At 43.4% G+C, this 17,177-nt stretch overlaps 1 protein-coding gene across 1 annotated transcript in view; it reads right to left on the bottom strand.

Moving 5' to 3' along the window:
- The window catches only part of GALNT17 (polypeptide N-acetylgalactosaminyltransferase 17), a 1,717,045-nt gene that overhangs the window by 790,068 nt on the left and 909,800 nt on the right, over window positions 1-17,177 (bottom strand). The window contains exon 5 of the mRNA XM_085649814.1: window positions 4,667-4,864. Within this exon, the coding sequence (XP_085505940.1) occupies window positions 4,667-4,864 (198 nt within the window). The remainder of the gene's footprint in view (window positions 1-4,666; window positions 4,865-17,177) is intronic.

Genomic DNA, 17,177 nt, shown 5'->3' with positions numbered 1-17,177 from the left:
AAACGTGTGCTTGTTTTCAGCTGGTATTTATAACCCGTAAAACACCCCGAATTCCAGTTCAATGACTAAAAACGTGTGCTTGTTTTCAGCTGGTATTTATAACCCGTAAAACACCCCGCCCCAGACATATATATTGTGCTGGGTTTCATAGACTAAGTAGCTTAACTGGATGCAGTAGAAACCATTCCTAACTGGTCAGTTGCAATTTCCACACATGACATTCCAAACCAGCCAGTTCCATACATGCTTTACTTTCACTGCAACAAGTCTTTCCTCTAGGTCACTTTTTAATTATATAGATATATTTTTTTAAATGGGGCTGCACATTTCTGTAGTGGCTTGGAAGTGTTTTCATGGTGGCAGATATTGTACCTGAGGGCGCTAACCCACATGTCTGTTACTGGTATCGGTAGTAGTATTTTTATGTTTCCGCTGAAAATAAGTCAAGCACAGAAACATGCCCAAAACTCGAGTTCAACATATTCTACTGTTCCAACACCAATTCTTGACTGTCTGGCTAAAGCGTATTTTGGGGGGGCTAACCAAAGAGCCAGCAAGCACGCAGTGTAAAATGCAGGCATGCCTATGTGCATTCAAGAAATGCCTTTGAATGTTCAGTAAAGGTGTTAGGGCCGGGGAAGACTTGCAGTTCTAGGTCAAACAAGCATTAGCAGAGCCAACACATTTGATGCTTGTATGCAGAGTAGATCGGACCGTGCACACATTGTACAAATATCAAGCCTACTGTACTAAAGTGCAGACAAAATCCTTTGAGCGGGTGCCCACCCCGCTTTTACATTTATTTTAGCTCTCGAGGGAGCCTACCCCCTTGCCGCCGAGAAGCAATGACCGCCGCGGCCCTGTTCGGCAAAACCGGAAGTCAGGCGCCCTTGCCCGGTGGGTGGGCAGGGCCTGCTCCGGCAGGAAGAGAAACCGGCGTGCCATGCTAACGCTGGGCTCCCATGCTGAAGAGAGAGCCCCAAGGTGGCGGCCGAAGTGGAGAAAAGCCCCGGGTCCCAGGAGGGGGCCCGGGTGAAGAGTGCGGGCGGCCGAGGCTGCCCACGGCAGCGTGGGGCTCCCAGGAGTGCAGGGAAGCCCCGCAAGAGAAGTGCTGCCACCGCAAGGAGGAGCCCCCGCCAGAAGAGAGCAGCCCGGTGACTGAAGAAGGGCTGGGGGGCTCCGTGTGGGCTATTGTTGGTGCTTGATCGAGGCACAGTGTCCTTTTCGCATTCTGAGCAGCCCCGTCTTGCAGCGGGCCGCCCTGCGCATGCCCATCTCCTGTCCCACTTCCGAGGCAAGTCAGCAACAATAGATCTCGCTGGCGACAGCGCTTTCGCGCTGCGTTCGCCAGGCGAGACCTAAAAAGGTCAAAGTTTCACTATGAATATTGCTGAAACTCATCTTACCTTTTAATAGATTAACCCTAAGATACTTGTGTGCACTACTCTTTACCGAATATGCTTACTTCAAATTTATACAAATCTTCCAAAATCTCCTAGATATGCACATTTCATTCAAGATTCATAAGAGAGTTTTAACATGCTTCTGTAGTGAGTTCCTCCTTGGGCCCACTGTAGTTTTGCCTAATTTTAGCTTAACTGTACGTTGTAGGCCACATTTGCTTTGCACAGCCACACACGTACCATATTTATTTTTGAGCCAATATGTTATTTTAGAAGTAGGCAGCACATGCTATTATTGTTATTCAGCTCTTCTGCTGAGATTCAGTCTGAACATTTTGTACAAAGTCATTCAACATTGTGCACTGTTTTTCTGTGCTTGATAAACCAACATCTCCTAACATTAGACACAACACAGAGGAACAGCTACTCTTTTCAAGTGAGGCACTTATCAGATACACAAACACATGCCTTTTGAAAATAGAGAGGAGGATTCTTCTAGAGGGGAAAGGTCTTGGAACGGATGCCCTAGCTTTGCACAACCTGAGATGCAGACCACCTAACTACAATTACCAGTTATGTTGGCCAGTTCTGATCCCGGAGATCACAGGTATGTGCTTACGTAGTGAGGGTAGGCTTAGGCAGATAAATCATTCACCATACTATGGGGCCGATTCACAGAACTAACTTAAGACAAAATCCTAAACTTACTACTTTTGGTATTCACAGAAGTTAGGAGTTTGTCTTAAGTTTGACTTAAGACAAACTTAAGACAGACTTAAGACAGACTTAAGACAGACTTAAGACAGACTTAAGACAGACTTAAGACAAACTTAAGACAAACTTAAAATAAACTGAAGACAGACTTAAGACAGACTTAAGACAAAATCCTAACTTAAGTCTGTCTTAAGTCTGTCTTAAGTTTGTCTTAAGTCTGTCTTAAGTCTGTCCTAAGTCTGTCTTAAATCCAGCTTTTTGGCTCTTTGCGACCGTGAACAGCCCACTTCGAAATGCGATTGCACTGCTTGCTCGAAAGATCAGTGTGAGCCACCACAGCATCATGTTCTTGCACAGCAAGCCCTGCTGCCGGCAACCGTAAAGCCCTGTCTGTTGTCTGCAACCTCCAGCCAACTCTTCACGCCCGCAGGATCATCGATAATGATGCTCTACTTGCTCACAGCGACCATCTCCCTCGTGAAGAGGGTACTTTGCTCAGCTTGAGAAGGTAAAATAACTTCAGTAGGACATGTTTGGAAATGTATTTGACCAGCGCTCCATTGTTGTCAGCCTAAACTTTGGATTTACCCCCGTCTAGGGCTCTCTAAAGTACACTTTTTGACTTCTTTGGTTTATTCTTTGAAAATTCATAACTTCGGTTCTACTTATTGGATTATTGTCCTTTTTGGTTTGTTTTATTCATACAAATATAATCCATATTTTTTAACCTTTGTGGAATTTTTTTGTGGTGTATTCATTGTGCTACAGTGTGTGTGTGTTGCACAAATCCTTTACATATTGCATTTTTATATAAGCCTAACTGTTCTGTGCCAAGCTACCTGAGGGTGTGCATCGTATTACCTTGACTAGAATGGTGGTTCCGGCCTGGCGTGGGTGGATAACTTAGTCAACCAGGAATCCCATTTCTAACACCTCTAAAGTAGTACATTTTCCCTCCATGACTACAACAAGTGTATGAAACGATCAAGACTTCTGGGACTTTATAAAAGCCAGTCACTACTCTGTACAATAACAACAACCTGCTCAATCCTCAATATTCTTTATAGTACCTTGTTATATATGTATAATTCTAAGGTATAAGATGAATTGACATTATTTTGATCTCTACATATTAAGACTGCTAATAACCATGTACACAAAAATGCCTCTGAAAAATAGAACTAGCTGAAGTCACTCTATTGACAATGAGAGGCGGAGAGAGGATTTGTAGAAAGTGTACACAAAGACATTATCTTTTTACATAGCAGATGAGCTAATGATTCAGCTGGGTGAATTTACAAATTTCACTTCTACGTTTGTCTTCAAAACCTGAAGGCATTGCATTAAGGCATGCCATGAGACTTAGCCTCTGTAACATCAGAGCAAATAAATACAGATCTTTACACCACATTTGACCATAATTCACAGTATACATCGAAGCATAAGAAATGTTACCTAAGATACTTTAATAAAAATCCTAATTAAAAACATAAAGTTAAAGATACCATCTATCAAAAAATGAGAGTCCCATGTAAAACATTTACTGCTTTGTACCTCTTATGACCAATACTGTTTTCCTCCTTATGGTCAATAACCGATGGGTACCTAAGCATCAATACCCATACCCAGACAGATCACTGGGAATGGTATCAGAAGGGTCTTTCAGTCTAGCAGTGGTCAGTAATAAGAGACATATACAGTTCTTCCTGCATTCTTGCTTTTTATACCATAGGCAAATCACATTGCTTCGATTACTCAAGTTGTTCTTTTCAGCTGATAAGTGAAAACTGCTGTAGCCATAGATCAAAGGTATCCCATAGGTCATCTCGTACACAAGGTCATTCAGAGTTGGAAGTTATGATGCATCAATCAAAAAGTGGCAGATCCTCTGTCTGCCAAACTCACTGTTTGTCCACTCCATTTAAAAGTGGGAGAAGCACCAGGCTTGCGCCACTTAAGCCTCAGCTGGTACCACCGGCAGAAACCTTTGACTGATGGCCAGCCAGTTACAGCCCTGTTGGACAATGTAAGTGATAACCTCTGCTCTATTTAGGGTAATCTTTCCAACATTCCTTTTTGTTGTTCTAGACAGCCAGGAAAAAACTGATGATCCCAAACATGAAACAACAGAAATGGACCAAATACGGTGGGAAAAACCACAGAACATCAGGACCATTGTTTTTTTTGTTTTGCTTTACAGAGGTTAACTCAAGCCATGCATGGTGTCTGGACGGCATTGCTTCAGGAAGCTCTTAAAACCCTGGCTTCTCAGTACTTGATAGGCCTGCTGGACTTCTTGCACGTCTCTTCTCCAGTATCAAAGCCAGCGCCAAGACACCCTAGGGTAATTGAGCGCTTTAGAAAATATATTAACATAACATTCATACTGAAGCTTTTTCAGTAAACTGGTCACCACTGTGCTGTCCTGACAGACAGCCTGTCAGACTCTAAATATCCCCTTAACTTTCAACGTATATAATATTCGATCAACCAATGCTAAGTTGTTTTATTCAATCATTAGAGGTGTTGGTAAAAATGAAATACCTCACCTGATTGGTAGAGATGGGTCTCCCGCATCCCACCAGTCTTTAGGTGGGCTAATGTACATGCACCACAATTCCCAGCTGTAACCATGAGCAGAATTCTCATAACGCTGCACTTCGAACGTGTCTTGCTTAATATTGTCAATTGAAGGAAGAATTACTCGTTTATAATCTTGTTGAATCCGAGAAAGAACTGGCTCAGCCCTGCGTAAACAGAGAAAAGAGAACATGTAAGAACATTTTCATTATGATGTATTTCGTGAATATCCAACTTATGACACATCTTGAAGTATTAGGGCATTCTCAGTATGTATTTTGTATTTTATTCATTTAAACATATTTTACGCAGTTCTGGCCCATCACCCAAGTCACTTCTGAATTATATGAAAAACTAAAAAGAAAAGAAGAAGCTGGAGAGGAAAAACATCTGAAGAAAAAATGGAAATTAAAGCAGGTTAAAGTTCATCTGGATATTTGAAAGTTGTTATATCAACATTCTTCAGCTACACCCTTTGTAAGACTTTTTCTAGTTGACCCCAGCACATATCAGTTCAGCCTTTAAGAATTTCCTGAATAGAAGGCAGGTGCCTTCAGCTCAGATCCAGGTGTGAAGGTGTTCCACTGATTTGGGGGCATGCAATTCTTACAAAGTCCTCACATTTAAATTTTTAAAACTAAGTCGAAAGTTAATGTTTATTGAAAAGTATGTCTGGCCTAAATGCACAATAAGCTATATATTCTCCCGTGAACTGTCTAAAATAGAGACCAGGAGCCATGACAAGAAAGACATAGGGCCTGATTACGATGTCAGTTGGAAACTAAACCTCCACACTCCTTGTCGGATTTGGTTCAACCCGACTCGCGGTCAGAGGTTCCAACCGACCGATTATGATGCTTCCGAACATGGTTCAGAAAGTCTCCCATTGACTTCAATGGGAGCCTGTTTTCCGACAGACAACACAGGCTCCCATTGAAAAAAGGGGTGGTTTTGGAAAACCTTGCACCCTGTGGCAGGGACCCCATGGTGTCTGTCACACTGTGTATTGTTCTACAAGGGGGTCCCTTGGGTACCCCAACGGCCCTCAACCAAAGGTCTCTGAATAAAAGGAGGCTTGCTAGGGCTCCCCAAAGTCAGTTTCTGACAGCCTTTTCGTGTTGGATGGTCCAAGTCAGAAAGGCTGTTTGAATCCGCCATCATAATACGTCAGTTGGAAACGTGGTTTGAAATGACCGAACGGTTACCTTTTTATCGTAATCGGTTTGTCAGAAATGTTTCCTACTCGGGCCTCACTACGATGTCAGTCGGAAAGCATTCTGACTGACTCCTTGTCGGAATTAGTTCCAACACCGTTCGGTCGGACTCCCATTGACTTCAATGGGACCCGGTGTTCCGACCCACAACACAGGCACCCATTGAAAAATGAGGTGGTTGCAGAAAACCTGCACCCTATTGCAGGCACCCCATGGTGCCTACTACACTGTGCATGGTTGTAAAGAGGGTTCTCCTGGGTACCCCCACAGGCCTTCGGGTGAAGAGGGGCCTGCTAAGGGCTCCCAAAGGCAGTTTCCAACAGCGTTTTGTGTCGGATAGACTGATTTAGAAAGGCTGTCAGAATCTAACATAATAATACGTCGGTCCGAAATGCGGTCCCAATACATATACGATTTGGCTGCAACCGACCCGGAGTCTCCGAATGCCTGTTGGAACCGATTCGGAATGACCGAACAGTTACTTTTCCATTGTAATCGGTTGGTCGGAAATGTTTCCTCCTCAAGGCCTCATTACGATGTCGTTTGCAAAGCATTGTGACCGACTCCTTGTCCGTATCAGTTCTGACATACTCGGGCTCCGAGAGTACGACCGACCGATTACGATGTTTCTCAACACCGTTCGGTCGGACTCTCATTGACATCAATGGGAGCCTGTGTTCCGACCCACAACACAGCATCCTATTGAAAAATGAGGTGGTTGCGGAAAAGCTTGAACCCTATCACAGGCACCCCATGGTGCCTGCTACACTGTGCATGGTTGCAAATAGGGGTCCCATGGGTACCCCAAAGGGCCCCAAACAGAGGTTTCTGCGTGAAAGGGAGCCTGCTACATGCCCACAAAGTCAGTTTCCCAAAGCTGTTTTGTGTCCAACAGACTGATTCGGAAAAACTGTCCGAATCTGACATCACAATACGTCAGTCAGAAATGCGGTCCCTAGACCTTTACGAATCGGCTCCGACCGACTCAGAGTCTCCGAATGCCAGTTGGAACTGAGTCGGGAATACTAAACGATTACCTTCTATCATAATCAGTTGGTTGGAAATGTTTCTGAGTCGGTCCGAAACATGGGTTCCAACACAAGTTAGGAAAATCTGAATGCCGTATGGAGCCTTTCTGACCGACATCGTAATGAGGCCCATATCAAAGAAATTGCATTTATGATCCCAAATGAAAAAAAAAAAATTGTTTTGTGTGCATCAAAGTGTTTTCAGTGAAGGTGCAGACATGGTTGTTCATTTCATGATGCAGAAAAGTACAAGATGAGCAACATTTTTCAGAAATGAATAGTTGCAGGGGTTAATAATGTTTTTTCGGAGGTGGCATCAATTGAGTTGATGGTGTTATAATTTTAATAGTCATCTCAAACAGTATTGTATAGAAGGAATCGTGGGGATTGATCAGTTTTCAGATCTCCTGATATGGGAAATGTGATAAAGTGAAATATTACGTGGGGTGGATGGTAGTCTACCACAGATAATAACGTTTATAATTGCTCAGGTCCAGTCAAAGGTTTCAGTAATTTAAACTTGAGCTCAACCCCTGCTAGCTATTGCACAAAGTAGACAGGCTTAACTTAATGAACACATGTAAAGCATTCACAAGTACAAAAAAAGTCAAAAAGCAAAAACCACACACATTAAAACTTCCATTAGAATTTATAAAAATAGAGTAAAACATATCTAACAAAATTACACCATATCAACCGGAGATATTAATTATGTAAAGAGTTATGAGCAAAGGAGAGCAAAGCACCAACTGTGTTAAATTGTCACAGTAGACTGAGACCTAGGCATAATTTGAGACTTACCGCAACAGGGCCCTGGTGGGGTACAACAAGTAGATTGGACCCACTAGGACATGAAAGTAGGAAGGTTGAAAAAATCTCAGTCCCAGGCTTAAAAAGGACTTTGTTTATTTCTGAGGAAGAACGCTTCTTTATGCAGGGCAAACCAGTAATGCAATCCAACACTGTGGAATTGATAGATTCTTTTCACAGTTGATTACATTTTAGCTTTGGAGCAAAAAGTGTTGAAAAAATTCCCAAACTTTTTCCAGTGCCCAAGCAACTACTGGAGTGCACTTCCAATGCCACCAGGACCGCAAAGGAAGCACTTGTCAGACAGAGCGCAACAATAATGTCCAGTCCAGGTCAAGTTGCCACTTGCCAGCTGGGATTCTGCACTTCCACTGTTTTATGTTCCTGGAGCTATCTGGGGGGAATCAGCCTCATGATCCTTGGAGGTCTCTCTGTCCTTGGATATCAAGTGGAAGGGAGTCAGCCTCCTTCAGTCCTCATCACAAACCACAAATGGCTAGTGCAAGCAGGTTCAGTTTTCCTGATATCCTTTTGCAGGTCAGGCAGTGTTGTGAAGAAGGCTGGTTAAGGGTCCAGCGTTGTAGGGTTAAGCCGCCTGTTTGTAGGGCACACTCTCAGACACTGCTAGTTCTTCTTTTACCAAGGAAATAAACATTACAAGGCCCTGACCTACCCACTTTTGAAGTAGTTCGTGTTTCCCTTATTGAAAATAGGCCAAATATGCAATGCATCAGGATAAATCCAAGATGGGGAAGGTATTCAGCCACATTGAACCTGTACTTTTTAGGCTGGGGTTGTGAGTGGGGAGTTTACTGTGATAATCCAAGTGTCCTTCTAAATCTAACACTAAAATCCAGTGTGAAGAAGACATTGTTTTGCTCTCTGCTTTATCTTAGCCTTCGAAGCAGCTTTCTTTTTACCGGAGCACTCAGTCTTGTTTTTTCTTTGAGTTGTGGTTTTGGGGCGCGAGAACCTAAAGTATCATAGCCCACCATGGTATAAACTTCTGATATAATTTTGGCAAGCTCCTGTTCATGATCTTGAACAGAAACAGCTGTTAACCACTGACATACTGTCAGAGCTGCAGCTTCTCGGTCAATGTTCCTTAGAGGGATCAATACACTGTGTCAATATTTCCTATCAATTTCATTGCTAAATCTAGAGCCAATTGAGCTCTGTGCTCATTCAGTATTTGTTTCAACACCTCCAGTAATACTGCAAATGAGATTGTGCAATGTGTAGCAGTATAGATTCTTACAAAGATTGGACCCATGTAGTAGACTCTCCCACTGGTGGTACCATCCAAAGGGTAACACACACAGTATTCTGTGCGTCTCCTGGTGTGTTGAATGAGGATAGAATCCTGCTAACTGGTCATTTTTGTCAGCGATCCAAAATGGAATCTTGTCTCACTTTGCAGTTGCTCTGCCCGTAATATCACTAGTAGACTGCAGACTAATTGTCAGCACTGCCAGGTGCGCTTATTGTGCGGGGCCAGAAACAAATGTTACAGTCGCAGTCGTTTTGTACAACAAATTGCTGAAGTTACCTATAAATCGCTACTAACTAATTTTGTAAATGTTTTAACTCTGGGGCTGACTGAATTGCTTTGTCAGGATAAGCTAACTACCCGGCAAATACAGGCCAGGAAGCCCTTTCATTTTTTGAGGGACCAATTCTAAAATTCTGATTGATATGTAGTAGTTGTCCACCAAACCATGTTTGCTGTTCTTGATATCCTAACCCTGTAGTAGTTCCGAACAGGATCTCGTGAGAAAGGAAGGTGCACCAGGAAAGGAGTCAGAGTCAACCAAATGAGTCCAGCAGTTTTCTTTATTTGTTTCAATACTTTTAAAAGGCCTTCAGCCAACGCGTTTCGTACCTATGGAGGAACTACATCAGGGCCTGGATTATAACATGAAGAACAGCGACTCCGTATCCATATGAAGCAGCTCAGGCAAAAACCTCTCAATAGAGGCCAAAAAGAAACTCCTCCAATCTCCTGAAAAAGGCTGCTGTCGGGTGTGTGTCTTTTCTAGTTCCAAACAGGGTTAATGATTAGCTAGTTTTGCAGCAGCTTTGCAAATATACAGGAATTTGACCTATTTGGATCTACAGCATCAAACTCCACCCACAAGTAAAATATTCCAAAAGAGTATGCAGCTGGTGCATTTTGAAACAAAGTTACCCCACCTCCTGTATGAGGAAAACCTCTAGCCAAGAGGTGCTGTATAATTGGGGCCCTGAAATCTATCGCTAACTGAATAGGCTGCTGTACCAGTAAAGAACAGATTAGGAATTAAAATTAAAATTGCGAATAACCTTTTATTACTCAAGTGTCTGACAATCTCCCAGTAGAGAGGGAGCAACAATCTCACCTGAAGGAGGAGACCAATATTGCAATGGATGTCTCTGCTATTCAGTATTAATTGTAAACATCTTGCAAGTGTCATGCAAGATTACTCAACGATGAAGCCTCATGTAAGGATGCAAATGTTTTTTTTAATTGTTTTCCATAACTCCGCCCAAGGAATTAGTTTTCTAGACCCTATGGCACTAAGGACTTAGTCAATGTACCAACATGAGACAAAGAACTTGTTGGATTGCAACCCTTGCCCCCCACAACCCACTGAGCATTACTTGAATAAAGTGCATTCTAGGTAACAGTCTGTGCTGTGAGACTTCACTGAAATAGTTATTGGACCCTAAACCCTCTTTCATCACAAATAGACATACTTAGGAACACTAGGAAACCATGAATATATTTCCTGAAATTATGAAAATTCAAATCCTATTCTAGTACACATGATATGAATGGCAACTATAATGAAAATAAACAAGATCGTGCTTAAGATAGTTGTTGAAAGGCTGACTGTATTTTAAGGCTTCTTTTCATCAATATTGGCACTCATCCTTTCGCTAGGTCAGCTAAGCAATATTTAGCATGAGATAGGAGCCTGATCGAGTTAATGAGATGTTGTGCAACTGCATATCTTTTAGGTACAATAGAAGCAATGTTCAGCAATGAAATAGCAGCTGTTGTTCTTGTCTCAGAAGATAAGCTCATAGATATAGACATAACTCTATAGTCTTCAGTAAGGAAACGTTTACGTTTTTAAAGCTTTATTCGACATTTGTCATAAAAGCATTCCCCTATCCCTAATACAATAAATACTACAATAAAATACATATTAAACATGGAATGTCGAGTAAATACATAATAAAAATAGAAATACTTCAATTTGTCAAATTTCATAAAATATAGATTCGTCTATAAATAAAATACAATAATTCATGCAGGATTGAGAATATACATATTTCATTACGATACAATTGCCATAAGTGAACGAGTACGAATTGACCATGACCAGGCCAAAAATTTTGCTACCCCAACCACAAACAATGTCGAACAATCTGTTTCAAGTATCCTTAGGGCTGCAGATTGACTACGGGTTCCCAAGCTAGAGCACACAGGTTTTAACCATTTGCGTCTGGGGGACGAATACAGTGGGCAACAGAACAAAAGATGGGAAATGTGCTCAATTTGTTCTTTACAGTGATGGCAATGTTCATCCCATACTGGGGACCAGTGCTTCTTGAACGCATTCACCGGAAGTGTACCTATGCGAAATTGAAAATAGAGTTTTCTATCAAAGGGTTTTTCAATGATATCCCAAAAAATTTCGCAAGAAGGGTACATTTTTATGTCCAAGAAGCGAGATGTTAGACTTGTATTTGTGTCATCACTAAACATTGTAAAATATACCATTTCCCAGTATAGCTCTTTCAACTTTGCCTTCGTTGGAAAGCAGGTTACATCTTTGGTGTCCCATAGATGGTTCAAATTCATTTTTGTAAGGAGTCCCCGGAGCTCCCTTAACCATGGGATAACATGGAAACGGTCGAATTTGATAACATCCATCAGAGCCGCAGCATAATGGCTCAATTCTGGGGTCACCATAATCCGTCTCCAATATAGGAGAGGGCGTAGCCTCGCTATGTCCTCTATTCCTTTTCTTCCCATATCCAATTTTAGTGGGATTATGGGTGTGCTTTGGGGGACCATCACAATACCTCGTAAGAACCTGTTTTCTGCTCGGCCCAGTTCTCTCAAGTTAGAAAACCCCCATAGTTCAGAACCATATAGACAAGCCCCTAGTACTTTCATAGAATATATTTCCAACACACAACTTACTGGCTTTGTCAGCGAGGAGCGATGTTTTAGGGTAATTGCGCCTGCTAGCTGCCTAAACTTTAGTAAAGTTGTGGTTATGTGTGGCTTCCAACTCATTTTTCCTTGGAGGGTGATGCCTAGATAAGAGAAAGAGTCCACCCTTTCTAGGGGTGTACCTTTGTATTTTATTACACCTTTAAAGGTGGACAGCTGGTTGAGGCACATGAATTTTGTTTTGGAGGTGTTCAGTTCAAGGCCCCTCTCGTCGCAAAATATACCAAATGCATCAACCACTTTTTGGAGCCCACTAGGAGTGCGGGAAAGTAGCAGCGTGTCATCTGCGAACATGAGGATGGGTACACGAGAGCCTGCAATTACTGGTGCGTCACTAGCAATCTTCTCTAGATGCTCAACAATGCCATTTATATAAATTGAGAAGAGAGTCGGTGCTAATACACACCCTTGCCTCACCCCACGTTCTACCGGAAAGGGATCAGTGACTTCTCCTTGCTTGCCCCACCTTATTCTTGCAAAATTATTTTCGTGGAGACGAACAAGGAGTGTGAGCAATTCCTGGCTTAAGCCCACGTCCGCCAAGGTCTGCCAAAGTTTTTCTCTGGGGACCAAGTCGAAAGCGGCTTTTAGGTCCACAAAAACTGCATACAATGTCCCCTTCTTTAAGGTGACATTTCTCCAGTAGATGGTTAAGAAGTGGAGGACTTGATCAACGCTGCTAGTTAGAGGACGAAATCCAGCTTGATAAGATGACAAAATATTGTGTTCGTTGATCCATTGTTGCAGTTTATTTTGGACTAATCGGCCCATTAGTTTTTGTGCTGTATCAATCAAACTAATGGGTCTATAATTTTTGGCCAGGGTTCTGTCACCTTTTTTAAATATGGGAATGATTTCAGCTCCCTTCCAAGAGGCAGGCACTTTCCCTCCCATTGCCACCGCGTTAGCCAGAAATGCAAAGTAGGTACACCAGGAATTGCGATCCGATAAAAATATATCAGCCGGAATTCCGTCCATGCCCGGGGCTTTGCCCCCGGCCACACAATCCAATACAACACTCACATCCTTTTCATCAAATATTGGAGATTCGTAAAAGACTTGTGGGGGCCGACAAACAATGGAAAATATGGGATTGGAGGCATACTGCGGTTGGAAGTATTCCACCCAATTGCTTTTTGGAACATGGTTTGTAGGGTGGAGTGCTGTGCCACCCTTATCCCATTTTACTGTGGACCAAAAGCGCTTAGAGTCCTTGGAGGCACACGCCTCCTTGAGTTCGCTCCAATAAACCTCATCCCAACGCTTCTTTGCCAAATTTTGGGTCTGTCTATACTGGTTTCTTGCCAGCCTTACTGCTGCTGCATTTCCTGTTCTCAGTTCCACGCTAAGGTTGTCTCGTGATATCCTGCAACTCCTGTCATACCATCCTTTGCTCTCTTGGACTTTTTTCTTTTTACATGGGGCTACTGTTTTAACAAAGAAACTTTGAATTTTTAAAAATAGTTTCTCGTGAGCAGCCATCATGTAATCTGTAAAATCAGTCCTCCCATAATGGCACTTTATCTTAGATACCTCAGTCGCCACTAATTCTTTTAGAGTCTCTAGGTTGTCAACATCTTCCAAGAGCATACTCCACTTCAGGTGGCGAAGATTGTTTGAACTTATGAGATCTTGCGTCACCATTTGGTTCCCTCTTGGGAGATCGGACATTTCATGGTAGGGATGGAGTGTCAGGCACAGTGGATTATGGTCACTTTCTATTTTGTCTTTCACTTCCATATCCACCAATTTATCCCAAGCCCTTACGTCCAGTAGCATATAATCTATTCTGCTGGCTGCTCGACCATTGTCAAATGTATTTTTCCCCATTAAGTCAGAGGGTGCCCGTCCATTTAATGCTCTAAGGCCTCTTGATAGGCAAAGACTCTTCAGTTGGATTGCTACTGTGCTCCATTTTCTAATGGCTGGGATATCCAGTTGGGGAATTCCCCACTTTGCATCCTCATCTTCGGCCAGTGTCCTATCTTCATCGCCCAAGGGTTCGAAAGTTGTGGTAAAATCCCCGCCTATTATTACATGGGGATGCACTGGTAGCATTTCAATATAATACTCAAGGGTCGTTAGGGTCTCTGATGGTTTACCCCTACCAACTCCCCTGGAGTAAAGATTGAACAGAGCTAGTTGTTGGCCATTTTGCCAGCTAATGTCAAGAGCTAGGATATCATTAGAGGGTATGGACCTTCGTTTAACTGAGCAATTCAATGTTTGCCGTACCCAAATCAGCAGGCCCCCAGAGTGTCGACCCACTCGGTTTCTTATGGCTGGGACATAGAAGTTCAGATATCCTTGTCGGAAAATTGGGGTGAGCGCCCAAGTTTCTTGCAACATTATTATAGCGTACAGGTCGATAAAATCGACCCAATCTGGGATATTTAGCTTGTTTGCAATACCAGCTATATTCCAAGAAATGATAAATAATGGCAATATGTCCAGTTGGTGCTGGATCTGGTCAATGACCGAAGTGTGTATACAATCTTCAGGTTCTATACCTGGCGCTAGGTCGCTATTCAACATTGGTGTATTCTCAATTGGCTCTAATGATCTTTTTTGTCCCATCCAGACTCCACTTAGATCCTCTTGGGAGGGGATGGGAGATGTCTTTGGGGCCGGGGTCAATTCATCTAATACAGGCTCATTAAGAATCAGAGACCTATCATGACCCTGGTGCAGCTGGAGTTCGGGGGCGACAGGAAGAACACATGCAAGTCAATCACACTCGTTTAGGTCAGATAGCACAGAGTAGTGATTATCCAACCTCAACCCCCACTCGCTTGCTGGGTCAGTCCTGGGCCTTCTACTTCCCACAACTGACCACTTTGTTCTTAATGTGCTAGGTTTAGCTAGTAGACCTCTTCTACTATAGAAGAAATCCAGAGTCAGTGGTATTATTTCTGCTGTTCTGAGTTGTGGAGGGAAGATGTTCCGTAGGACATCAGGTAGAGCTTCAGGACCCTTAAAATTCAAAACCACGCAATCCCCTTGGAATTTCTTTGCCTTAGTGCCTATCCACTTAACCCTTCTTGCTGTGAGCAGGTCATCAGATAGTTTTTCCTTGCCCCAGGGGGATATGTGCATATTATTGCTAAGCCACTGCAAAGCCTTGTTTCGTAAGGAGTCCGAGGACTCGGTCTGCCCTGTTTTCAACGTTGGAGTGTTTGCGAGTACTAAAATCAAGGGGGAGGCTTCAACAATTAATTCAACTGGGCCAGTTTCTGGATTAAGAGTCTCAGTGGTAGTATTGCCTACTGGTTGTGCTGTTTCTAATATTGGGGCAGTATTAGGAGTCTCACCATGTCCAGAGCAGGCTTGATGAATATGGTCAGATGGAATTTGTAGGCCTGTATTTAAAGTACCCCCAAGTAGTTTCCCTGCGGCATCTATGTGTTCAGATTTGGATATTATTAGGTTTGATATTTCCCCCATCCCCTCATTGGTTTTTCTTAGGAGGGTCTCTAGTTTATTAACTTTATTAACTAATTGGTCTACTTTTGATATAAGAGGTTTCATTAACCCTGATAGCTTAGACTCCAGTGCTCCCATGAGCTTATTTAAAAAGGTATCCTCCCAATCTACACCTTCACTCTCTTCTTCCCTTATCCCTTCTTCCACCCTCTTCTTTACTCTTCTTGGTGGGATTACAGATTTAGTTTTACAGGAACGTAGACCACCTCTTCTAGGTGGTTCCTTAGTAATCCCTTTTTTAACTCTTGGTGCAGGGACAGGAGTGGGAGGAGTATTGCTCTCAGGATCTAACTCCATAATTGTGTCGGATTGGTTTGGCTCTTCTAAAATAAGTAAATCAACAATAGGATCGAGTTGTTGGACAGTAGAAGGCGTGGATACATTTGATATAGAGGAGTCACAGGGGACCTCAATCGGGTCATTGGTAACAATTTAATCTCTAGCAGACTGAAATATCCCTGATTGGTTAATTTGGGCACAAGGAGGGGAATCCATAAGTCCCAGGGAAGACCTCCGATCATTGTTAATCTTTGTCACCACCTGTACCAAATAATTATCCATTGTGTTTGCCAGGGTGGCAGGTGTTTTTTGTCTCGACATTATAACCTGCCAAATCCTGTACAGATCTACCCTGGTAGTAACTGTAATAAGGCAATTTCACTTTCAATAAGAATATATATATATCGTTATATCGTCTTACCACAGGTAAATTTGAGGTTGGGGGAAAGAGGGGTGGCCCAGTCCAGTCTCTCACAGTCTAGAACGGGCTAAAACGGGCCCGCCCTTGGCCCGGGCTTCGCCCGGGCGCTGCCCGCGCGCGTCCCGCGCTGCGTGGGGCCTGTGTGCAATTTATACAGCCCGGGCGCTGCCTGATGACATCAGCGGCAGGCGCCCGGAGCTGAGGGTGCTGGGTAATGTAGTTTCGCCGCTGCCTCCCGGCGGTATCCCAGTTCAGGCAAAGGTCCTTTTATCCCCGTTGGTGGAGCCGTTCCCCTCACGGCGGACCTGGTACAAAGATATGGCAATGGTAGATTCAGTAGGCGCGTCCCGCGCTGCGTGGGGCCTGTGTGCAATTTATACAGCCCGGGCGCTGCCTGATGACATCAGCGGCAGGCGCCCGGAGCTGAGGGTGCTGGGTAATGTAGTTTCGCCGCCGCCTCCCGGCGGTATCCCAGTTCAGGCAAAGGTCCTTTTATCCCCGTTAGTGGAGCCGTTCCCCTCACGGCGGACCTGGTACAAAGATATGGCAATGGTAGATTCAGTAGGCGCGTCCCGCGCTGCGTGGGGCCTGTGTGCAATTTATACAGCCCGGGCGCTGCCTGATGACATCAGCGGCAGGCGCCCGGAGCTGAGGGTGCTGGGTAATGTAGTTTCGCCGCCGCCTCCCGGCGGTATCCCAGTTCAGGCAAAGGTCCTTTTGTAGATTCAGTAGGCGCGTCTTCACAGCTACTGTATGACCCAAAAAACTCAATCTCGAGTCACCGGATTGAAGTTGCTCTTTCGCCAATAATGATATGTTCCAGTTTACAACCTCTTTCTGAATAATGTTGAACATTTTCAAAATAAACAATTAGCACAAAAGCCGCTCTAACCTCTCACCTACTTATATTCTATGAAGCCTTGTCTATATTTTAAAAACAATAATTAAAAAAGAAATTATTAATGCAAAATTAAACAAGCTGATTCCACATGTCTGCCGCTCTGACAATGAAGAAGC

Source organism: Triturus cristatus, chromosome 3_2 (assembly GCF_964204655.1).
Source record: "Triturus cristatus chromosome 3_2, aTriCri1.1, whole genome shotgun sequence".
NCBI classification, from domain to species: Eukaryota; Metazoa; Chordata; class Amphibia; order Caudata; family Salamandridae; genus Triturus; species Triturus cristatus.
Note: the sequence above shows the minus strand (reverse complement) of the source record. Positions and strands in the feature narration are given on the sequence as shown.